Source organism: Annulohypoxylon maeteangense, assembly GCF_022496945.1.
Source record: "Annulohypoxylon maeteangense strain CBS 123835 unplaced genomic scaffold GGS22scaffold_16, whole genome shotgun sequence".
In the NCBI taxonomy this organism is placed as follows: domain Eukaryota; kingdom Fungi; phylum Ascomycota; class Sordariomycetes; order Xylariales; family Hypoxylaceae; genus Annulohypoxylon; species Annulohypoxylon maeteangense.
Genome location: NW_025953263.1, coordinates 663335 through 687203, shown reverse-complemented (window position 1 = coordinate 687203; position 23869 = coordinate 663335). Strand labels below are relative to the sequence as shown.

At 47.5% G+C, this 23869-nt stretch overlaps 7 protein-coding genes across 7 annotated transcripts; 2 read left to right on the top strand and 5 right to left on the bottom strand.

Moving 5' to 3' along the window:
* Window positions 1–1368: 1368 nt before the first annotated feature.
* GGS22DRAFT_50064 (ankyrin) lies at window positions 1369–8843 on the bottom strand. Its single transcript, XM_047967265.1, has 3 exons — window positions 7110–8843; window positions 3042–7055; window positions 1369–2973 (listed from the first exon to the last, which is right to left on the bottom strand). Exons 1-3 carry the CDS (start codon window positions 8396–8398, stop codon window positions 1686–1688), a joined length of 6591 nt encoding a protein of 2196 aa, XP_047816137.1. The 5' UTR covers window positions 8399–8843; the 3' UTR covers window positions 1369–1685.
* On the bottom strand, window positions 8844–10612 carry GGS22DRAFT_170644 (alpha/beta-hydrolase). Its single transcript, XM_047962474.1, has one exon. The coding sequence runs from the start codon at window positions 10253–10255 to the stop codon at window positions 9164–9166; it is 1092 nt and encodes a 363-aa protein (XP_047816136.1). The 5' UTR covers window positions 10256–10612; the 3' UTR covers window positions 8844–9163.
* A 27-nt stretch (window positions 10613–10639) lies between these two features.
* Window positions 10640–13457, top strand: GGS22DRAFT_170640 (putative pantothenate transporter). Its single transcript, XM_047962473.1, has 8 exons — window positions 10640–11237; window positions 11312–11494; window positions 11579–11687; window positions 11771–12204; window positions 12259–12545; window positions 12600–12682; window positions 12751–12924; window positions 12999–13457. Exons 1-8 carry the CDS (start codon window positions 11019–11021, stop codon window positions 13016–13018), a joined length of 1509 nt encoding a protein of 502 aa, XP_047816135.1. The 5' UTR covers window positions 10640–11018; the 3' UTR covers window positions 13019–13457.
* Window positions 13014–14087, bottom strand: GGS22DRAFT_196013 (uncharacterized protein; the record flags this gene model as incomplete). The annotated part of the gene is made up of 1 exon (XM_047965759.1): window positions 13014–14087. The coding sequence occupies one exon, from the start codon at window positions 14085–14087 to the stop codon at window positions 13410–13412; it is 678 nt and encodes a 225-aa protein (XP_047816134.1). The 3' UTR covers window positions 13014–13409.
* A 1034-nt stretch (window positions 14088–15121) lies between these two features.
* On the bottom strand, window positions 15122–18091 carry GGS22DRAFT_50015 (histidine biosynthesis trifunctional-protein). Its single transcript, XM_047967264.1, has 2 exons — window positions 15476–18091; window positions 15122–15426 (listed from the first exon to the last, which is right to left on the bottom strand). The coding sequence occupies exons 1-2, from the start codon at window positions 17919–17921 to the stop codon at window positions 15227–15229; spliced, it is 2646 nt and encodes an 881-aa protein (XP_047816133.1). The 5' UTR covers window positions 17922–18091; the 3' UTR covers window positions 15122–15226.
* A 176-nt stretch (window positions 18092–18267) lies between these two features.
* Window positions 18268–19697, top strand: GGS22DRAFT_49998 (TFIID-31kDa-domain-containing protein). The gene has a single exon (XM_047967262.1). The coding sequence runs from the start codon at window positions 18694–18696 to the stop codon at window positions 19534–19536; it is 843 nt and encodes a 280-aa protein (XP_047816132.1). The 5' UTR covers window positions 18268–18693; the 3' UTR covers window positions 19537–19697.
* A 492-nt stretch (window positions 19698–20189) lies between these two features.
* On the bottom strand, window positions 20190–22825 carry GGS22DRAFT_50004 (LNS2-domain-containing protein). Its single transcript, XM_047967263.1, has 2 exons — window positions 22164–22825; window positions 20190–22105 (listed from the first exon to the last, which is right to left on the bottom strand). Exons 1-2 carry the CDS (start codon window positions 22630–22632, stop codon window positions 20238–20240), a joined length of 2337 nt encoding a protein of 778 aa, XP_047816131.1. The 5' UTR covers window positions 22633–22825; the 3' UTR covers window positions 20190–20237.
* Between the last annotated feature and the right edge of the window lie 1044 nt (window positions 22826–23869).

Below are 23869 nucleotides of genomic sequence, written 5' to 3'. Positions count from 1 at the left end.
AAATTCCTAATATAATCCCCCCGTGCACGAGTTTAAACGAACGACGTTAAACCTTTAATGATAAAGGGGTTCATTTAAGATTCAGGGGCTCAGGGGTCATTTCCGATGACTCAGCAGCGATGACTAATCGATATGCAGTTAGGCGGCCGATAACTTATGTCAGCAGATTAGTCATTATTCGATATCGGATATAAGAATTTCTCATTTACGTAATCATCAAGTCTATTTCTACCATAAAACGATCGTACCTTGTTATTTCCCTTCACTTAATAATTGAATTATTATAGTATTAATTCCTTTTATACGAAGTAGAAAATCCTCATTCGTAGTAGCTGTCTCTGAGATTGTCGATTCACTCCCCTTGAATTGATGAGATTTGGGAGATAAGCAACTGTTTCATCCTGTATGGGATCTACATAGGCTAAAACTGAGACCTTATAGTGATCTAACCGCTAGGATTTAGTGGATAGCCGCTATAATTTAGGCCCTCCCGGGGTGATTGGCCACTGAAGAAAGCGCTGAACTGTAAGAGCATGTTTCAATTTACATCTGCTTTTAGCTGTAGTAGTCTAAATTTTGGGGTCTGCTGCGACCTTCTCGACAAGTAACTCCTTCAAAATATCTTGAATAACGTCTGTCCGCCGAGCGTTTACGTTCCCCGTAATCCCTCTCCACCCTCTTCGCCATATGAACCACCTTCCCCCAGTATCTCTTATCTCCAAACCCCCTAACTTTACAGCCCCGTATCGCCCAAGCCCCAACTCCAGCTTCGGTATCAAGTCGACCTCCCTAACACCCTCCACAGCACCAAACCCCACTGCGCGTTCAGCACTTGCTTAGGTACCTATTAACCACACCCCTACTACCCTACGCTAGAATATCTCCCACTCCACCCCCGCGAACTCTAGCCCGTCGACGTGCGCGCCCGTGGTCTCTGGCTCGTCACTTAGGTGCCGCGGTCTCGTTGCGGTGTATTACGGCCCCTGGATCCCGGTCGCACCGCGCGAAAAACGCGGGTTTGGTGGCGCACAGTTATGGTGTGTAAAGTTAAGGTTAGAGACTAGGTCTTTAGGAGGGTGCGCGGCGGCGGCGGTGGTGATAGGCTAGTAAATGGTCGCGATGTTGGGTTTGTTGGTGCGGGCTTGGTGGCTGTGAGGGAGCGCAGTGAAATTGCCATTTTGGGAAATGGAGGAGCTTTGATTGGTTGGTTTGGTTAGGTAAGTCTGGGGTTCTTGATTCGGGCTCGGTGGACTTAATGATTTAGTCCCTTGTGGTCCAGTTGTCGGTTTATTGAGTTGATTATTTAAATGGCTTGGGGGTTTATATGTAAAATTTGATTTAAATATGGCTGGTTATTCAGCTTTTTAAGGTGGTTCTCATAGTGTATTGATGTCATGAAGTATCAGCGTCTCACAGGCTTCTTTCGATGTAGGAAAGATCAACATAAATCATGCCATGAAACTTCTATAACCCGATGCTTATGTACTGAAATAATCATAATCATCGTTCATCGTTATTCCTAAATAGCAAAACCCCGATTACTGGGTACGTTGACGGCGAGTGTTCAGAAACATCGCCAAATTGAATATCCAGCTTCGTATCAAACTCCATGTACCTACTAAACGCCAGTGAGAAGTGAAAAAGAAACAACGACCATTTCCCTAACTCCTATATGCTAGCAGTCCTTACACCCCGGAAACGCCTGTAGCCTTAGAGATCTCATAGCCGTCCGGATGTATACGAACCGGTTCCAACGGAATCAATCTCAATGGATGTACCGTTCTTCGCCTATCAACTAATGGGATAAATTGCCCTCTTAGTCTCTTTTTTTCCCCCATAAGAAAAATCCAATACTCTTCAGCCGACATGTCTGAATCCCTCTCAAGATACCCGCTGATGACCATCTCAGCTTTGATGGGCCTGCTCAAAGATCTAAGAACGACTGGCTCGGTGGGCAGGTCGTTATCGGATGCTTTCTCGATCTTGGCCTGATCAGTAAACCTCGTGACTAATAACCACTGGAGAATACGCTCAGGAGTCCTTTTCTTGTCAAAGGCGGTTCGAAACCCATTCGGCCCGTGGTATGATAGAACCGCACCTCGGCGCACAAGGAACTTAACTGATTCAGATGTTCCGGCATAGCATGCAGCCATAAGAGCGGTGCCTTCTGGACAACCTTCGAACTCCAGCTTTGCCCCCAGAAAAAGGAGGTTTGCCATTATCTCTAAAAGTCCCAAATGTGCAGACACGCAAAGTGGACTATGGCCACGGCTAGGTTCAGGGTTTGCGATCCTTAATAATTTATCGGCGGGGACTTTTCTTCGAAACATCGAAAACGACGATGTGAGCCAGGATGTATCCTCCTCGTCTGGTAGATATTGATCCCATGGAAATGGAGCCATCTCCTGAACTTCATAACTATCATCATTTAAGATGTAGCTAGTAAAGTAGTCGTAGCGTATAGCCAGATGCATAGCTGAAACCCCATCAATATTTTGGTGATGTGGGTCAACCCCTAGGTCCCGAAGGTTGATGAATAGCTGTCGAATTTCAAATTCTGAGCTATGGACCACTAGCTCCCGTAATAGGTTATTTGACTGATAGTCCAGGACTTGGGGGTCAGCGCCGATATCTAGTAGAAGCTTCGCCAAGTCCCAATGGCCTTCCCCACAAGCACTCATCAAAGGAGTCTCTCCAAAACCATTGCGGCATTCTATATGAGCACCATAGCTCATTAGAACTTCCATGATTGTTTCTATGTCCGGCACACCTGAAGAAGCTGCTTCATGTAATGGCCTGGTAAGAGACTCCGTCGAAACATTTACATCAGCACCGTTTTCTAGGAGACATCTTACAGCCTCGAGATTGCCATTAATAACCGCTTCATGTAAGGGTGGTAGCTTCTCCGAATGATATGTAGGTTTGTTCACGGCTGCTAAGATCGCTGTATTCCCAGATTCCCCTATCAACCCACTTTCGTCGTGTTAGCACGCTACTTAGATTTTCGTAGGCCGAAAAAATCAGCACCAGAAGGTACGTACCTGTAGTGCTGTGCATTCTTTTTGAGGTGATCTAGGAGTATTCGAAGCCCCTCAGAGTTATTGTATTTAACTGCTGCAAACACGGGACTGTAGGTTTCGCGAACGAGGTTTCCTCCGTCATTCAAATATCGTTCAAGAAACTGCGGCAGGACTTCATTAAATTCTTCCGTTTCTAGTATCTCGCAGATAGGGCTAGACATTTTGCATCTTGAACAAGTTGTTTCCAGAGTTGATGCTCCGTGAGACAACAGCCATTTGATAATATCAATTTTTCCATTCCGAATCGCAAGAAGCAAAGGCGAACACCCATTACAGCTGGGTATATTGGCAGTCAGGCAGCATCCTTGATCATGTAGCCGTTGGCAAAGTGTTATGTCTCCATTTCTAATGGCATGTTCTAACCCCAGATTGAGACTTGATTGTTGCTTGGTCGAAGAAAAAATCGCATTCCCACCGTGAGAATTACTCTCGTGTGGGATGTCTTGACGTCTTAGAGTCTGGAAAGAACTGATAATAGGCTGACTTCCAAGTTGACATGCAAGTATAAATGGAGTTGCTCCTGATTTGTTCATTGTGTTGTCGCTCCCAAGGCTTAACAAGACCTTGACGATAGCTAATTGCTGTGTTTGGACAGCAAAATGCAACGGCAAATCACCAGACTCTGTTCGAGCGTTGATGTTGGCTTTGTTTTTATGGAGGAATGTAATAGCATCCATATGTCCGCGTCTAGCCGCAATGTGCAAGGGAGTAATACCATCGCAGGTTGGCAAATTGACATCGGAAAAAATGCCGCGGTCGATGTAGAAAGACAAGCACTCAACGTTCCCCGAAGCGGCAGTCAAGTGGAAGGCATTATAACCGTACAGATATAAATCTCTTCCATCCTGTATGTCACGGTCGCAAACAAATTTCTCCCAATTAATATGCCACACCGAACTGACTGTTTCATAAAGAGCCTCAAGGAAATCTGTGGCACCTTGATAAGCTGCTTCTAGGTATGCGTCGAAGCCGTACTTATCGGCATGTGTCGGGTCTGCGCCATTCTCCAATAAGGTGATGGAGGATTCAACTTCGTATTTACCTAGATGATATACGAGAGCGGGAGAATTCTGATCGATTCCTATACGAAGATTTGGGTTCGCACCTTTCTGCAAGAGTTCGACAATCTTGCGAGTTGCGTTTGGGACGGCGAGACGGTGGATGAGTCCGAGTCCACCGTCTGCTAGATTAGTCTCGTCTAGACGATCCTTATCTGCGTGATTTAGTAGAAGCAGAAATATCTCATATTTAATATTCACACCGCAAGCAACTTCTAATGCTGAATGACAGTCCACTCGCTGATGGACACTGACACCCTTTTCACACAATAGCGACACTAGTTCATAGTTCATGCTCCTAACAGCTGCCACTAATAGACGTATTACCAAAGACGATGTTTGAATCTGTGACCATCGGCTTGTGTGATTTATAATATCACAAATGACCTGGCTTGTGAGAGGCCACATATCATCGACATTTTTGAAGCCACCTTCGATGCTCTGTAGTAACACGAGGAGTGCGGATCTCTGAGAAATAGTTTCGTATGAACTTAGACATCCCAACCGGCTGAGTTCCGTTATTATTGTAATAGTGAACACATGCCTCTTATCGTAACGATTGAAATATGAGCTAGGGCCAGACGAATACTTAAATCTACGAAATCGATCAATGTGATCAACCCTGGCATGATGAATAATATCATTCATAAAGTATTCCCATAACCTCTTCTCATTGTCTTGTGATTGCTTAGGATATAGAGCCGAAATTGCCTCTGTGCACAGGATTTGTTCCGATGTCTGGTTGTCATCTGATATTTGGTTGTTAAAGACTTCCTCAAGATAAACTTCTAATGGAATTTTACCCTTGGCACGGACATCGCATGCATTTGGGTATATCGAAGTAAGATACTGGATGAAATTGATGGATGTTTTAGTTCCAACATAGTGAAGAGGTGTCAAGATGTCGTCTTCGATCTCGGTATAAATTGTTCCTAAGTTGTATATCTTCGTGAATGTCTCTTCGAAGCCTCCTTGAATTGCTAACACGTGAATTGGAGTAGGACCTTTCCATGTCTCTGGGTCGCTCTTGCATCGCTCGAAAAGCAAAGATACCGATTTTCTATCACCTTGTACCAACGCTGTCGACAGAGGAGTATATCCGTCTTTATCTTTCGCACGTAGTGCACAAGTGATATTTTCTTCGCTGTCGTATTCAAGAAAGCCTGAAAGAAAAGAGGGTTTAATACAACCGTAGTGCAAGATGTTCCTCCCCAAATCGTCTCTAGAGCAAGCCGTCAAGCTATGATTTATGAGCACCTTCACCAAGTCCTCAACTAAGTCGTCAGAAGGAGATTCTTCTCCAAATCCTGGGATGCGACAAAGCCACGCATGTATAGGTAGACTCCCGTCCATATTTGGCTGAATAAAACTGCACCCAGTCTCAATGAGCTTTTCAATCATCAAGGTGTTGTTTACTGTAGCTTGTAGTGCATTATATAGTAGCCCATTGCCGCATTTATCAAATATATCTGATGTATCGAGGTTGCAAGCTTTATGGATTCTTTCGAATTTAGCCGTATCGCCATCCTGAACAGCTTGAAGCAAGTGTTGTTTTTGTATATCTGGCGAAAGAGAAATGCTCGGATCAACTAAGTATGGGTCAGAAGTAAAACTCAATTTACGCGAAACTGCAATCTCCCATAGCTTCGAACAAATTTCTCGATTAGAAGGCGAAAAATCTATCATCAAGTTCAAAGTCGTGATAAATTCTTTTACTGCCGAAATGGAATTGTGATCCACAAAAAAGCGTGATAACGTTGAGAATGTCGGAGAACTGCAGGTGATCTGATCCAAGGCATATCCCTCAGAAAGAAGCAGTGTTACGACCGAGAAGTCTCCCGTCTCAGCTAGGACTTCCACTGCGAGTTCAAACGGGCTTTTATCTCGACCAAACCTTGAAGCGACGTGGAATCGGTCTGCTCCAGCTACCAGTAGACATCGTATAGTTTCTATTATTAATATATTGTTCGCATACCTTCCAACGTTAGATCGGAATTTAAAATCATTGCCAGGCATCAGTGATAATAAAGACCCAGCTGCGCATTGCATTGGTGTTCCGATAGGACTCTCTTGGTTGACATCTGCGCCTTCTTCTAGTAGATAAGAGCAGATTACTGGAAGCGACATTGCGCAAGCCACATGTAATGGAGTGAAGCATTTGTGACTAACTTGAGTTGCGATCTTGATGTAGTTATCGATCCTATCTTGCGTGATAGGGTCCTGGTCAATCCAACCGGCCACAAACTCGACTATCCACGAATTGAAGAATGCCGTCTTTTCGAGACTAAAGAATTTCTTCGCTAATTGGATTAACTCTTCGCAAGCCCACTCATTGGTAGCATGGAAATCCCACCGTAATGCTGCATATGGATATAACGAGTTGTTTCGATTTTTTGTCTCTCTGGATGACCAGCCTTCCTCCGTAGCTTCAGGGGTATGGTTGAAATTTTCAAGTTGTAAATACTTCAAGCATCGGATTGCCATCAGTCTGTTGCCCCGCGATTTTGATATTAGAAACTGGGGGAATTGGTCTTGGAGGATTGTCTCGTTTTCAAGAAATTCCTGGACGGAGAAATGTGCAAACTCAAATCGCTCTCCATCATTTGACTTTCGAATTAAGCTACTGCATAATCTCTGGATTGAATTTTCCCGTACAAGTCCACTTGATTGTAGGAAGCCTTTAGTGTCAGGGTCTGATATCAGCTCCCTAAGCCGTTGGATACTGAGTGGCGGATATGCGAAGGCAATGGAGTGTAGAATCAATTGGACAAGTGACATCTTATTCGTCGGTATTCGCTGTAGAATTCGTAAGTATGTTTCGTTGAGATTAGGAGGTAACTTTTTCAAGGCCTCTCGACACTCTTGATCCGAATCACATTGTTCAAGATGATCTAACTGACAAGCAACCCATCGAAACCTTGTAAATATTGTTAACCTGGGAACTATTGTTATGAGAAGCAATAGCACTTACATGCCTGCAGCACCGTCTACCAAGCTTTGCATGATCTCCCCTTTAAGGTTGAGGTCATCAATACGGAGCTTTCCTATTCTCATGCGCTCCTCAATCCGTGCCGTCACATACTCTGTGATATCCTCTGTGTGTGCAGCAACTTTCTCGCAGACAAAATTATCTTCGAGGCGGTCCCTGATGTTGTGTTCGTCGCGACTTAGTAACGCCATCGATATATTATCTGAATCTTCCGATATAGCACAGAGTACATCGAGCACTTCTTCAACCTGTTGAACACATTCGTCGATCCCATCCACGGTAAGGAAGACATGATTAAATAATTTGACCATGTCCCTTATCACTCTCTGAAGCCCACCTGTCGTACAATTTCTGGGTAAACCGCTCATGGGATTGAGGTCGCGATGATATTGCTCCAATATCCGATATGCTTCTTCTTTTTGGATAGCTATTTGGTAAGCTAATGCACCAAGGATATTTTCTGGCGAATGGGTTATATTGGCTTTGTAATCGCAGAAGAAGAAAGCAGCCGCTACGCTTTCATTGCATTGTCCCAGGGAGGCTTCAATAATCGTGCCTGCTAAGACTGTCTTCCCTGCCCCGGGAATTCCGCTCAGCCAAAGTTTCTCGTCCGGAGTTGAAAGCCAAGTCTGGAAACTTGGGAGTCGTATTAGCCACAGCCCTGTTCTCGGGTGCCGTAGTTTGAGACTCGTCTCATAGTTTTGTTGTGGATTATACTTCAGGAAAACGCTCTGGACTTTGCTTTGTTCTTCATTGCGATCGATACGACTAACAATTTCTTTAGTTTTTTGGGCATCGGCTTTGAGTTCTGATGCTGTCTTCTGAAGATCTTCTTCTCGGGCTAGCGAACGTAGGAGGAGGTCCATTGACTTGGCAGTGAGGGCAAGATTGACACTTTGTTTGTGTTTAGATAATTCATCGAGTAATTCTGCCACCCGTGTCGACGAAAATGGCCACTTGGCCTTTTTCGTCAAAGAGTCGCTGTCAAACTTCTTCAGCTTCTTATGAATACTTGCTAAGATATCGTTGCAAGCCTCGATATGGTACATCCGAAATGCCCTGTTGTCCACATTCTCGTCGCCGAAGCACTGTGCTAGTGTCGATAGGCTGTGCAAGGCGCCTCCCAGCATATTGATCTCCTTGGCGAGCTCTTCGACCTCTTTCGCAGCATTCTTCACAGACCTGACATATTTCATCAGTCGCAAGACAACTGTATCAGTCAGAGTGATAAGGCCCGCAATGCTAGCTGCGATAGATAATGGTTCTGCCATTTCAATTGAAGAAACAATAGGGTTGTTGGATAATAGAGTATGGTGGTGTCACTCGGTGATGGGGTGACCAGCCATCTCAATGACTTTCATTTTCGGTTGGGTTGGGTATTGCCATGATTTAATAAAGGATATGAGAGGAGAGGAGTGGAGGGAAGGGGAGGGAAGGAAAGGAAAGGAAAGGAAAGGCATGATAATCTCTGCGCACTAAGATATGCCTTGCAAATTCGGCGTTACATGCTGAGCCACTCACGCGGTATAACGCATCTCGCAGGGGATTATATATCGTCATCGTCGGATTGCCTTGATAACCTAGCAGTCATCTAGTGAGGCAGGCTACGGAGTTATAAGAGGTCTGGCTATGGACTATCTAGGCGCCTAACACCTTCAGACCAACCGCCTGAAAGCACCTAGGCACTGTACGGGTTGAAATAGATGCAGGTTATGAGGGTTATATTCGTTAGATTAGAAGGAAGAACCCCTTAGGGTAAGTAGCGGTATGTAGATGATACATATATGCCATAGGTATGGGGCGTAAGTTTCCAGCCACCTGATTTCAGCCACCCGATATTCCAACAGTACGAAACTATATGCTACCTCATTCAGCAGGCAGAGCCAGCCTACCTAACAGTTTCACATATCAAAGAAAACTGTCACCAATGACTCAAACCAAGGCCCTCTCTCACAGAAGAACCTAAGAACCATGTTAAAAGCCGGATTATCATTATTAATACTTATAACTTGTAGGCACTTAGTATCAACTTAAAGTCAACTCGAACATTCACCAAGCCGCATCCGCAACCTCGACTCCAGAAATTGAAGTACAGCATCGCGAACGCCTCTGGCGTCATGGGACACCCCCTCAACGACATCTAATTGGGCCTCGATACCATCCCGCCCCCACAGCCCGCGCAGCTGATGCATGGTCTCAAGTCTGCCTTGATCAATCGGGAGAAGCGTCGGCGTATCATTGGCGACTGCACTTCCAGCCCCTCGTTGCGCCTTGAACTGCCGCATCCAAGCCCAAAACTCCTCGCCACCGTGGACCTTGACATCCGCACTGCCGATGACAAGGTGGATAGGGACCTTTCTAATGAGAGCCTTGTCGATGCTTTTTCCAAAAACGGCGTCTACGTCTTTAACTCCCACAGGCCAACTCTTCTGCTCGTCCAACACCGTCGCGTGTCCCGGCGCGCCGACACTCACGGCAGCTAACCGCTCAGGGTACAAGTAAAGAAAGCGGTGCGCGAACTGTCCGCCGCCGCTAAACCCCGCGAGGAAGATCTTATCGGTATCGATGTCGGGCCAGCGCACAGCGACTTCATCAAGCATAGAAAGGAGCGCGAGGTCAGAGCGCAGGGTGGTGGACCGGAGCAATTTATAAGAATCGATGTCGTCGGGACCGTCGAGGCCGGTGGGGAACAGCGGAGCGAGAATCGCGCAGCCTGTGGAGTCCGCGAACGGGGCGAGCTCGTAGATGGTGTGGACGTCGCGCCTGGTGCCGTGCACGGACACTAGCAATGGTACCTTGACTCGCGCCGGGGGTGTCCCTGCCCCGTAGCTGTAGTGCTGCGGCGGCACGTACAGCGCATAAGACACGCGCGGGTCAGAGGTTAGAGCCCGGTAGGGGATGTGGCCGACGAAGAGCGTGGAATTGAGGAACCGTGGGGGAACATCCCTCGCTGTTAATGGCCTATTTTCCATCTTGTTTTTACGCCTTGAGTTGATTGGTCGTGGAGTACGGCAGTTGGTGCCAAGATACGAATCGGGTAATAGATTTACGTGCGTAAGTAGCCATCGTTCGTGTCTCTGGTGTTGCACAACGCTGTAATCTTGTATGGGCGGACGGCGATTTAACATGTGCTCCGTTTCCGTCGTATCTAGCCTGTCTAGCTTGTCTGAGAGAGTGTACGCATAGTAGGTAGGTAGGTACGAGGTGAGAAAGCGTTGAGCGAAGTTCGCTTGGGCTCCTGCAGATCCTGCGGCCGAGCCGGTAGTTCAGAGCGAATTTCGCTTCGGCCAATGCTCCCCCAGTCGCCCAATAGTACGAGCAGGGCTGAGTCCCAATCAGCGACCGGGTCAATACCGCTTGGCTTCCCCGTCTGGCGTCGTGTCCCTCAGCTGCACGATGATGCGGATCCGACGCTGTCGCCTGTAACGAATCTCATGTGGCCGCTGCAGCAAATGCGCTTCTCTCGTCATGGCCTTGCCCCTGAGACATGTGAATCGATACCGGCAGGAGGGAAAGTTGATGATATCAGGATAGGTAAGTGATAGACATCGATATTTTCTAAATTGCGACATGCTTAGGTTAACATGGTCCCCTCCTCGAAGGAAGCACCTACGTAACATAGCTGTCTCCGTATCTCCATATCTAGGATTCTAAGCCTCTACCTTCTTTAGAACACCACCCCTGCCATGCCCGGAGCTTGGTGGGTATTGAAACGCGACTTGCGCTCAACGAAGCAAATTCGGGTCATATATTTGATATAAGATAATCAGGTTGCAGAAGTCTGTATCTCGATTTACCTTGTGTATCATCATCATCATCATCATCACCAACGTCATCATCATCATCATCATAATCATAGTCAGCACCTACACCTAAACCGTCTCGACAGCAATGGCTTCGAAAAGTTCGGATAGAATTGAGGTCGAACCGGTCGAGTTCCGGGATCCTTCAGTTCTAGCACCGACGAGCAGTCCCGGTTCCGAAGGGAGTTTCACCAAGGAGGACGAAGTTCAAGAGATCGTCGACCCGAAGCTTGCACGCAGGGTAAAATGGAAGCTCGACTTATTCATCCTGCCGCTCTTGTCGAGCGTCTACTTCTTCGCCACGATGGTCAGTTACCCATGTCACCAGATGTTACTTGGACATACCCCTATCATGACCAACTCATACTCACCACCGAACAGGGTAAATCTGATCTCGGTAACGCTAAGATCGCCGGCCTCAGTCAAGAGATGAATCTTAGTCCTGGAGACTATTCGAATGCGGCGACTGTGTTTCTGGCGGCAACAATTATCTTCCAACTCCCAGGCACTCTCTTGATCAAGAAGATCCACCCGAACAGACAGTTCAGCGGAGCTATGATAGTGGTAGGACCGACACAGACCTCAGCACATCCCCCCTAATCCAGATTTTTGGGCTAACGAAGAGTTTCTCGTCTTGCCCTTTAACAGTGGGGAGTTCTGACTGCCTTGACTGTCTTGGCTAAGAACAGCGGCCAATTGCTCGCCATCCGGTTTCTTGTAGGCGCGGCGGAATCATTCGTTCAAGGCGGTGTCTTCTGTATGTTTATACGATGAGCGAATAGGCCGTCTCACCCCTATCCACTTTATTCTCTAACCTCCTAACGTGGCTCTCTCTCATAGATCTCTCATTCTGGTACCAGTACTCGGAGTACGCAACTCGTGGCGCCGTTCTCGCGTCCATGTCCACCATTGCAGGTGCATTCAACGGCCTAATCGCTTATGCCATCGTGAAGGATCTGGACGGCGCCAACGGGTGGAGGGCATGGCGATGGATCTTTCTCATTGAGGGTATCGCACCCATCGCATTTGCTTTCGTCGTCTTGTTCTTCTTGCCTAGCAGCCCACAGGCGCTTCGGTGGGGCTTCACTGAGGAAGAGAAGAAGCACATTATGCAGCGAAGCGCACGCGCACACAACACTACTGAGCAGAAGGTCAGACTTAACCAGATCTGGAGAATTATGCTGGACGTTCACTTCTGGCTCTTCATGTTAGTGAGCTGCGCAAGTGCCTTCTGCCAGGGGTCGCTATCCAATTTCCTTCCAGACATTATTGCGGTACGTGTGAATTCACCACATAACGTATATACATGATATTGATGTGATCTCTAGGGCTTCGGATACAGCGATGTGAACGCGCAGCTTTTCACCGTCATCGTCTATGTATGCGGCTGCGTTGGAATTATCTTCTTCAGCAGAATTGCGGATTTGACCAACGCCCGAGGAATTGTCCTGGCCTCATCCACCATCGGCGCAGTCATAGGCTACGCCATCTTGATCTGGGTCACGAACCGCAATGTCCGATTTGCGGCCACGTGCATTGTCGCATTTTCTATCTACCCGAGCACTGTATTGCAGCTATCGTGGGGTGCTATGAGCTTCGTCGGCTACACTCGAAGGTGAGCCCCTAACACATCTTTCCAATCTCAAGCCAGTCGCTAACGCAGAAACAGAGGATCTATGCTAGCATTTTTCAACATCTTCCCGCATCTATTCGCCATTTCTGGAACTCAGGCCTACCAAGACCCACCCTACTGTAAGGAACCCCTTTAATCGAACCCCACTTTTAATTGACCTCCATACTCACCACCCTTTCTCTCACAGATAGCAAGGGAAACGCCGCAGCCCTTGGAATGTCCATTCTGATGCTCCTTTCCTCGATAGGACTGCGGTGGTATCTTGGCTTCATGAACAACAAGAAGAAGGCCAACCAATTTTCAGAGGAGGCCGCCATTATGAGAGAGAAGAGCATCGAGGAGGTCGGTGACCACCACCCGGGTACGTTACTGTCTTGACACTATTTATACAGCAATATCTTCAAGTTTTATGCTAATTATTTCGTTTTAATCTAGACTTCTTCTACACACTCTAAGTCACCTGCAATCGCGACGTGTAGAAAATTGTGCAGGCTCATAGTTGGAAATGGGTCACATGTTTCTTAGCTACCTCGGTATCTATGGGTCGAAGCCGATGCTTCAAGTTTTCTTTTGTTTGGATAGTATATATGCATAGGGACATGTGTATAAAGTTGGTGGAGCATATAGGTTATATCGGTATGGTTTAATGTTGGGTAGAGCCCATTGTTTAGTGGTTTACCTCGTATTCTTTTGGTCTTCATTGGTTTAGCAGGAGTTACCGGTTTAGAGTAAGAATGTCTGTATATAAGCGCTCACATATGTATATATTCAATATTGGGGACATATCCTTGGTTAAAGGAGAGTTTATTATGAGTCTATTAAGAGGATTAAGAGGGCTCCCAAGGTCTAGCCCGTTGATCTTGCTGGGATGAAGGGTCTCATAATCGAATCGACATATAACTTTGGTAGCCCCCAATGCTCCATGGCTTCATCGATACCACGGTTCATTCGGTATACATATTCCTTTCTCGGAGCGCTTGGTAGGATTCTCTTAGGGTCGATGTACACAAGCACTCGGACCGTCTTCTCCTTCTCTACATCCTGGGAATAATCATGTGTATCGTCTTTGTCCGCTGTGGTAGGGCTAGTTAGGGCCGGAAGCAAGGTTGCATCGAGAAACTGCCTCTGATATGCCCACGGGACACCCTCACACATATCTAGCTTAACCTCGTCGCTCGGATGTAGGCGATATACGATACCATAAACGCCACCCTTGGTTCTATTTTCTAACCCTTTCTCTTCGCCACTGTCTTTGTCCTTCTTATTGCCCGCACTGAGTCGTATGTTATGTAAAAACGTGGACGAATGCGAAAATATTGACGATGATACAGGTGTAGCAGTTTTTTCTTGGATGATATTTGCGTAACCTCGTTCATTAATAAGCCAGGTCCATCCAGACAGGTGCGCGAGGCCGATAGGTGGAGACGACGGACACCGGTCAAGCATCTGAGCCGGGGAGAGGTTGGAGCCGTAAGCGAAGTAGAACACCTCTTTATCGGGTTTACCGTTTTTGGTAGGCGCCATGGTGATTGATTGGGTAGAATGTTTGATAAAAATACTCAGGGTTGGTTAATTTATAAATCGATTTGTAAAAGGAGGTAGGTTTGTGCTAAGTTATTGTAAAGAAGGTGATCATTGGTTCTTAAGTTCTAAGATTGTGATCTGGACAGATCTAGTTCGGGTTCTTTCTTTTGAAAAACGACCCAAGAATTCTCGAATTGCCCCTTCCTTCCAGAATGAGCAAGCAATTAAAGTGGGAACTACGGCCGGGAGACGGATGCGGATGAGGGAGTAGTCTTCGGTGCAACTCAAATGCTACTCCACTCGGCTCCGATGTCCCTTGCTCAGTGCGTGATTAAATAAGCAATCGCTTTGGTACTGTATTAGACCTGAGCTAAAACAGAGACCTAACAATAAACTTTCCGCTGAACTTTAGTGGATGGTCGCTATAGCCCACGCCTGCTTAACCACTGAATGAACATTTTACAGTGCGAAAGTATCTCTATTTACACGGGCTAATCCAAACTTTTGGCCCAGACCATCGAACTTACCTACCTCCCAATAACTTCTTTGGCACTCACATCGCTTTACATTTCGACATGAAAATATCTCTTTGAGATAAGCTGTCTTCGATATTATGTCATTTTAAAAGTTCCATCTCAATTTCTACTCAATTCCTATTACGTCAACCCTAGAGGCAATGGAGAAACATCGGGCTTGAAAAGGTCATTCGCTTCTGCAATGCAGGCCAAACTCGGTTGACTCCAAAGAAATATATTTATCTCTCAACTACCGATGAAAACTGGGTTTTGGGGGCCTTCCACGTGCTGGTTTTATGTCCGTGCCGCAATTAAATTGCCACCGTTGGCATTAATTGATTCAAACCCAAACAAGCTTTTTCTCCAATTACTCTTACCTGTCCTTATGCCTGTCTCATCACACCCCCCTTTTTGATTATCAACCCATTATCCATACACCACATTAATAAACCACGCCGTAGCATCAGATAACGAAGCAATTTAGTTAACAGGTAACTGGTATCGGTCGCTTACCGAATAGTAGTAACATCCGGCGTAACACAGATGAGTTACTATCAGGTTACTGTCGGCCTCCTTTCCCTCTTCAGACGGTCACATCGATCCGTATCATCTCTCCATGCTGATTCATATCTGCTTCCCGGTTAAGGTGCTCAAACGGATGCTAACGGCTCTCCGATGTGCTTCTAGCTCCTCTACCTTCGCCAACTGCATGACCGCACCTCCCACATTCTGAAGACCTTCAGCAGTTAAGTTCGAGCTTGTGATGTGTTTGAGGAACGAGCCGAGATTTACTCCGGAGTATTGCTTGGCGTAGCCGTATGTAGCTATTTGAGGTTAGCCGAGGCCGAAAACACGAAGGATGGGGAAACTCACGTAGAGAGTGGTTGACACCGGCAGAGTAGTCACCGACACTCTCGGGGGTCCACTGCCCAATGAACACACTACCGGCATTCATGACCTTGTCTACAACTTCCTCGGCGTTCTTGAGTTGGAGTATCAAGTGTTCGGGAGCATACTCATTGCTAATTCTCATCGCTTCTTCAACATCCTTGACTAAGAATGTGACAGAGTGGTTAATCGCGCCCCTAACGATGTCCACCCGTGGTAAGGCCATGGCCTGCTTATGTACCTCATCCTCGATCGCTTGCAACTGCTGCTCATCTAGGTCAACGGCAATGCATACGACTTGGCTATCGACGCCGTGCTCGGCTTGGGATAGCAGGTCTGATGCGACAAAAGCTGGGTTAGCATCCTTATCCGCCACCACCAGCACCTCCGAAGGACCTGCTGGCATATCGATGCTCACACCGGCATTCGTGTCATTACTAACAAACATCTTGGCGGCGGTTACGAACTGGTTACCGGGCCCGAGAATCTTGTCCACTTTGCTGACGCTCTCCGTGCCATATGCCATCGCTGCAACAGCTTGTGCGCCACCGGCTAGAACGATGCTCTCAGCTCCAACTTTGTGAGCAACATATACGATCTCTGGTGTAATGCTGCCATCGGAACGTGGTGGGGATGCAATCACGATCTTCTGGCATCCGGCCACCATGGCAGGCACACCGAGCATGAGTGCAGTGCTGGGTAGGACAGCGGTGCCGCCTGGAACATACAGACCAACTCGCTCAATCGGTCGGGAGAATCTGCTGCATACAACACCTGGCATAGTCTCAACCTTCAAGGGCTGCTCTTTCTGTGCAGTGTGGAATGTGCGGATATTCTCGAAAGAGACATCAATGGCCTTGATAGTCTCAGGAGGAAGATTCATGAGCGATTGGGGGAATGGGGCCTTGAGGACCGGCGAAGTTAAAGAAGTTGCCTTCTCGAACTTATGGGTATAAGAAAGTAAGGCTTTGTCACCATTCTTTCTTATATCGCTAATGATGGGTGTAACGATACTCATAATCGCATCAGCCGATTTCTGGGACGGCCTTCTCAGAGCCTCCGAAACCTCCGTTGCGCTGACTTTGCTGGCGTCCACACGTTTTAGAGTAATTCTTCCTGTGTCTGGAGCTGTGTGAGCTGCAGTTGCAGGGGCGGATGTCAGGGGGGCTGCAGAATCCTTTGCGGCTTCTTTTGCCTTCTCTGCAGTGCCGTTGGTGATACCCTCCTTCTGCGCCCACTGTCCCTTTGCGTTTCCTGGTCTTCTTTTGACCTTCAGGCTCTTGGCATCGAGATTCTCCTCGATATCGGCTAGGCTTACACCGGCACTAATTGCTTTAGTCAGGGCAAAATATATCAGATCTGCCGCCTCGAAAGCAACCTCTTCCGGAGTCTGCGCATCGCAAAGTTCTTCTGCCTCTTCCATTATCTTTGCTCTCAAGAGCTTCTCATCCGAGAAAAGTCTCTTGGTATAGGAACCTTCCGGTGCTGAGTGTTTTCTAGAAACTAATGTTTGTTCGAGCTTTGAGATTCCCTTGAGATCGCCGAAACAACCGTGCTGATCAAGATGACAGAATTTCCCTGTTTGCTTGACGACAAACTTCAACGCATCGTTATCGCAATCTAGGGATATCCTCACCAACTCTTGCGTATCTCCGGATGTAGCGCCTTTATACCATAGTCCTCGTTTCCGACTTTGATAGACACCCGTTTTCGTCTTTAGAGATTCAGCGACACTCTCTTCACTACTATACACCAAACCGAGTGCTACACCCGCTGTGTCGCAAACAACGGTGGGCAGTAAATGATCTGGCCTGTCTGATTTCCACGCAACAGAGAACAATTTAGGTACGAAAATTTTGTTTTCTGTTTCTTCTACCTGAACTGTCAATTTCGTAGATGGGATAATAGGGATAGCAGATAGCTGTGAACATATATCGGCGAAGTGGTCATAAATAGTATCCTCAATAGGCTTGATATACAGAGGAGGCATCTTAGTAGTCTTGCTCGATGCCATGAACTTGGATACATCGCAGTTCCGTTGGTCGAAATCCTTGAGAAGTAAACCATGTTCTGTTCCGAAGGATACTTGGTTTAGCTTGCTCACTGCCGGAGCTACTCGCCTACCAAATTGTGCGAAGTCCGACAGCCTCTCCGGCTGTACAAAGACTTTCTGGGCACCATAGTCCAATAATGTAACAACATCACTCTTTGATTCGAGACCGGTAGCATCGAAGAATGTGTGGAGAGTAGCGGCATTGACTTGGATGAGATGCTCAAGGAGTTTTTCGAAATTTTGTTGAGTGACCTCGAAGAACACGCAACCCAAACATGAGACTTCTTCCTCATTTAGACCTTGCCCATCCCCGTTCGAGGCCGCATTGGGTGGGACATCGACGGAGATGAGAAATGGAAGTGGTAACGTCGTCTCCATTAGATAGGGACTGACTTTTGAAATATGATATACCAGATAGAATCGAAGATATTGAAATCCTAGGGAGTTTTGATTAGTAAATAGTAAAAATGGCTAGGATGACTCCGACTGAATTAGGAGTCAGAAGGAAAAAATAAATTGTTCACAATGACGTTCCTAAAATCGGCGTGCCGCGGACATGAGCTGATTGTCCAATGATGCGCGGGGCATAAAAATCCTTACCCCTCCAAGATCGAAACTGAAGCTACGCGATTAGCGCCCCTCTTAAGTGGAGCATCAGCAGGCCCGCTTTATTTCAGTACCTAGAATTTATAGGTCCACTTATTTTGCCAGCCTCAATCGGTCAGTTCAGTTACAACTGACTTGGAGCTTCACAGTAAATCATAAACCATCTTTTCTTCTATCCATCAACCATGTATTGTATATTGCGCCTCCTCTCATCTCCATCTTCAGCTCAGCTATAATTTTTACGGACATACCAAAGACAAAAACGGATAACAAATTCAATTTCCGATATTCGTTTTAATCCGTTCGACCTTCACCCAAAACACTATAGATCATCAAGTCATCAATTCACATCAAGCCAGTCGCGTTACTCTAGAGCAAAGTCGCGAATCCATTCAATTCGTTCGTTCGTTTGGTCCGCACCTGGAGCTACCCGGTTACGATCTTTGACCCATTTGATCCTCGAGGTTTCTAAAACCTACCTGCCTGTCACAATCTAGGCTCGACATCGTCACTCCCCAGCTATCACACGCCTACCGCGACGACGATGGCCTCAACATCCCAACCCCAAACCAACGGGGTTCCCTCATCCTCAGCAGCAGGTCCATCGCAACCCTCCCAACCAACCCAGAACACCGCAACAAGCGGCACCACAACCGTCGCAAACACCCAAGCAACCAACGCCTCAACAAATAACACCACCGCACAACCTAACGCAGCCAACGCCGCTACCCAACAAGGCCCCTCCTCACCGACCCCCTCGCACGCCCCGCGCCCACGAGACGCGCGCACAATCGAGCTCCTCCTAACCTCGCAAGGCGTCACATCATTCGACCAGCGCGTGCCTCTCCTCCTCCTCGACTTCGCCTACCGCCACGCGTCGTCCGTCCTAAGCGACGCGATCCACCTCTCCACGGACCCGTACACCTCGCACGCGGGATCCAAACCAAGCGGGTCCTCCGGCGCGGCCCCCAGCGCCCCCGGCGTCACCGACGCCGTCGTCAGCACAAACGCGATAAACCTCGCAATCGCATCACGGCAATCCTTCCAGTTCCGGGGCGGGGCAGGAGGCGCAGCGGGCGGAGGCGGCGCGAGCAAAGACTGGCTGCAGGAGCTGGCGCGGGAGCGGAACAAGGTGGCGCTGCCACGGGTGCTCGCGAATGAATGGGGAGTGAGGCTCCCGAACGAGCGGTTCGTGCTGAGTGGCCAGGGATGGGGGTTGGCGGACCATTGGGAGGGGGATGCTGAGGATAGCGATGATGAGGAGATGGAGGAGGATGGGGTTACGAAAAAGGGAGTGGATGCTGCTGGTGCTGTGGCGGAGGGTGGGGGTTTGGAGGAATTGCTTGGTGATGGGATGGGGGATGAGGAGATGGAGGGGATGGAGTGATTTGGCAGTTATAGGTTGCGGTTACGATTTTCTGGGCAGGTTTGATGATGAGAGTGGGTGTTGGTGCTATGGTGTGGAGTGAGTGAGTACTACGACTATGGATGGAGAATTCGGCGTGTTTAACGACGATATACTTGTTGTATATTTGTCTGTACAAGCGATTTTGGACTGTCTCCCTGCCTATGCGAGGTAAAGAGGTAGGGGAAAGGAAGACGATATTTCTTCCGAACAACTAGTATGAAAGCATTGGAAGTACACAGGAACCCACGTACGAAACGTTTTTGGCTCCTCACAACAAAAACGAATCAATAGATCAACCGAGAATGCAAGGGGAATACGACAAATTTGTTGTATGGTTGTATGTACATCTAGTTATCTATGAACAGGTGGCCTCCTACCTGTCTGGAGAACGCCCACGCTATGCGGCTATGCAGCTTTGGAGACTAAAATACATACACCCGGCTGCGCTCTACGCGAGCAGCATGCAAACTATAACCCAACCGATCTGCCCTAGTACAGTAATGATACCTAATGTGACATGGCCCTCATTCTATGCAATCCATTCTACTCCCGTAGCACCTATTTACCGTAGCGCTTGCTGTTGAAGATAGTCGGTGCCGGAAGGCGGATGTGGCTTCTGATGTTAAATCGAGTATCGCCACGTAGACCGCTCGTCTTATGCAACTTGTTTTACTATTGCCTTATGCTTTTGTTGTTTCTTTCGTTTCCTTATCGATCCCGATATTTTTCATACCGGTGATAAGTTCGGCACCGACATCCCTGACTGTTTCCACAGGCTTGCTGGCGGAACTGGGGATATAAGAAGTAGCAGAGGTGCCCTTCCCGTCCTCTACTTCGTCTCCATCTTCCTCCTCTTCTTCCAGGTCGCCCTCTTCGTCACCTTCTTCATCATCGGCATCGGACCCATCTTCTTCGATCATCATATTCTCTTCCCCTTCGTATTCGCCACTCAGAATGCTGTCGCCGTTATCAGGATCTTCGTACTCTTCGTCTTCATCGCCTCTGGAGAGATAACTGTCACCCATATGCCCCACATCTTCATCCTCTTCTTCATCTACGTCGCTCTCCTCCGCGTCTCCCTCAGACTCGCTAGCCGAGAACTCGTTCAGTTCTAAGGGCATATCTCGCCAATATGTGAAGTCCGTGAAGTCGACGCCGCCGCCCTTGACTAATGTGCTGACAGGAGGAAAGAAGTGGTTTACAACTTCGGTCATGTTGATATAACTGAGCTTCAACTTATTGAGACTCAGCAAGTCTAGCGAGACTTCGGCGTTGGAGTTGATGGTGAAGATACGAGTTCGAGGGACGTCTACTGTTCGGTAAGAAATCTGATCCGTAAGACGGTTACCGAAACCGGCGTAGAAGCAGTGGTTATCAGGGCCGTATAAGCTCCTGATATCTCGTAAGGTTGCCATCTTGAACACGTGCGGTTTGCGTAGATATATCTCTCGTCTCAGCGCGGCCATAGTCCGATCAGGTGACAAGATGGTTGGGCCTTTGGGCAAGCGGTAACCATCTTGGGTAATACCATAGAGATATGCCCGCGTAGTATCGGATTGACCGACTGAGCGACTTGTCAGATACATGATGTTGTACCCATTTTCAACGATATCGCTATAGAGCTTGGCGACACCTGCGTGCGTCCAGTCTCGCCCGATCATGTTCAACACATGACCTAACGCATCCGATTTCGTGATAGTACCATCGATATCAGAAATGACAACGGGCGTGTCATATTTCCAGAGATACATGTACGCTTGGCATGTGGCGCGATTTACAGTGAAGCTCATCGAGTTCTCACCAGGCTTTAGGTTAAGCGCCTTCAGCTGGTCGCTAGTCAGTCGTAGGGTCTTAGCGTAATTCCTGTTCGGATTTCCAACTGAAGATGATCCTGGAGTCGTTGGAGGAGTTTGGATCGAGCTGTGCCCGAAGTCGGATTCGCTTCTTCTATGGGATGGTTCCTGTGTTGACGTTGTTGAATCATCGCTTTGGTATCCGGGGTCCGAGACCGCATCAATCGCTATCGAAGGCGACGGCCTAAGCGCTGCAACCGCACTCTTCATTGCAGCTTCTTTCGCATCCTCACTACTGTAAATCCACAGGTTCCCTTCCTCATCCATACCAAATAACGCGCCAATATCGTAGTCACCCTCAAGTTCTTCCGCTAATATCTTGCGAGCCAAGATTTCAGCCTTTATCGCGTCTTCCTCGCTAGACTTATACCCGGTCATGTCTAACATCAGGTCTCCCGTTTCAGTGACTCGGCTTGGAATGTTGACAGCTTCAAGCTCCTTCGAAAGAGTCAAGGCTCGCTGAATAGCTTCCCGGGGCGCTAAAGGAGGAGGACTTCGCGATCTTTGACTTAGCGATAATGTGCTATCAGGATCGTTTTCATCTTCCTTCGAGTCATCGTTGTCGGTGTATGTTTGAATGGTACTTGGCAAAACTTCGTCGCTGTAAAATGGGCGGGTCGAGGCATTCGGCCAACCCCTCGAAGGCGGTCGGCCACCACCAAGTTCAGGCGATGACGCAAGAGGCTCGATCACTCCTACAATATGGTTAATGATTATTCCAAGGGCATGGTTATGACTTTTAAGGGGACGAACCTGGACGAGGTGTTTGAGACGGAAGGACAGTGGGCTTAGGTCGCGATACAGACATAGATCGTGAGTTTCTAGCATCACCATCTAGCTGTAGGAATTCCGGTTCTTGCAGATCGTTGGATGAGTAGGAACTATCGGGTCCAAGCGGTGGGCTAGAAGCTGGAGAGCTCAGGGGCGAGGTCTGTAGGCTCTGGGGAATCGTATCGTTCGTCTCGAATACGAAGAAGGCCTCGCCCCCTTCGCCCAGTTTCATCGCATAGTTCTGCTTGAGCCCATTCACCCTAAATTCAACCTTCTTCTCATAAGGTCGCAGCAACGAGAACTTGCCAAAGCGGACGTGAAAAGGAGAGCAGCACAAGGTTCCATCTTCATGCTGGACCACGATCACGTCGATTGCTCCGCTTAGGGTGGCCGGATTGATCGAATTCCAGGCGGTGGAAACCGAATCGCTGATATTCCGAACGTACTGCATCTTGGACCAAGGTGGAGGAGGTTTCTTTAATAAAAGGGGCCGTTGGGGTCCTAAGACCGCGCAAAGGGGGTAAATGCTCAAACAATAAACAGAACCAAAGCTATTGATAATCTACGACTATTTCGAGGTAGGTTTGGATGAAAATAATCACACGTATATTCCAACGTATGAAGTTATGAAATTGTATGTCGTCGCGTACAGGTGCTGGTTGGTTAGAAGCCTGCGTAAGATGGTTGAAAGGCTTTGGAACGTTGTTGAGCGAGGGATGACAATTTTGGTGGGATTGAAGGATTCCAAACTCGTCGGTATGATTTCTTGATAGTGACGTAGTTAAGGATCTCAAAATCAATAAAGTCCAAAACTAGACAGATTAGAATACAGCCAACTCTACAACATTATGTTTAACAGAAAGTTGTAAATAACAAAACGAGCGTCAAGAGAGAGGTAAAGCGGTGGAGATATGATTGATGACGAACGTTGTAATCTTCTATTAACCGGGCTGGTGGGACGAGGTATCATAAACGGCGAGCTTGTTGAGGGAAAAAAGCGACTAGGATTACTTATGCGAACAAATTTGATCCCAAAGTCTTTTGGTTTTTGGTTTTTGGAGCATTCAAGGTTCACTACATCAATAATCCTAGTTGCCTAGGTACCCAGGTAGCTGTACCTAGGTAGCTATCGCCCCGAGCACCCAAGCATCCAAGCAAAGCCGCGGATCAATGACACATGCTTCATCTAAAGTGGATCTTCCAGAAGAACGTGCAGCGCGACCACGCGCTAAAGTTTACAGGGCACTGAGGGCAGCAGGTGTTACAGGGTTATATACGCTAAAGTGTGCCTTAAATACAGCATCTGATTGATTCCTTCCGTCAAAAGGCCTAGATTTGCAGCTGACTCGGTCCGCGAAAAAAGATGCACTAGCCGCCATAAGCCGAATTGGTTCCGTATCTCGGTGTGAGAGTTGTAACAATACTATATATATCTTGTAACTAAGAGACTTGGAACTTAGCTGAAGTTTAATATGTATTGATTCTTTTGGAATTGAAGCTATCGCCTACCTAGTAGTTGCTTAGGTTATGTAGTCCGTAAGCACTTTGGAATGAGACACTCCTTATACAAACGAGTATAACAATTTGAATCAGAATCATCTCCGGTAACTCTACAATGATATTTCGGGCTTGGCATAGTTGACAACCAACGCCACACTCAACGATATCGCGTTGGGCAAATCTAGAAA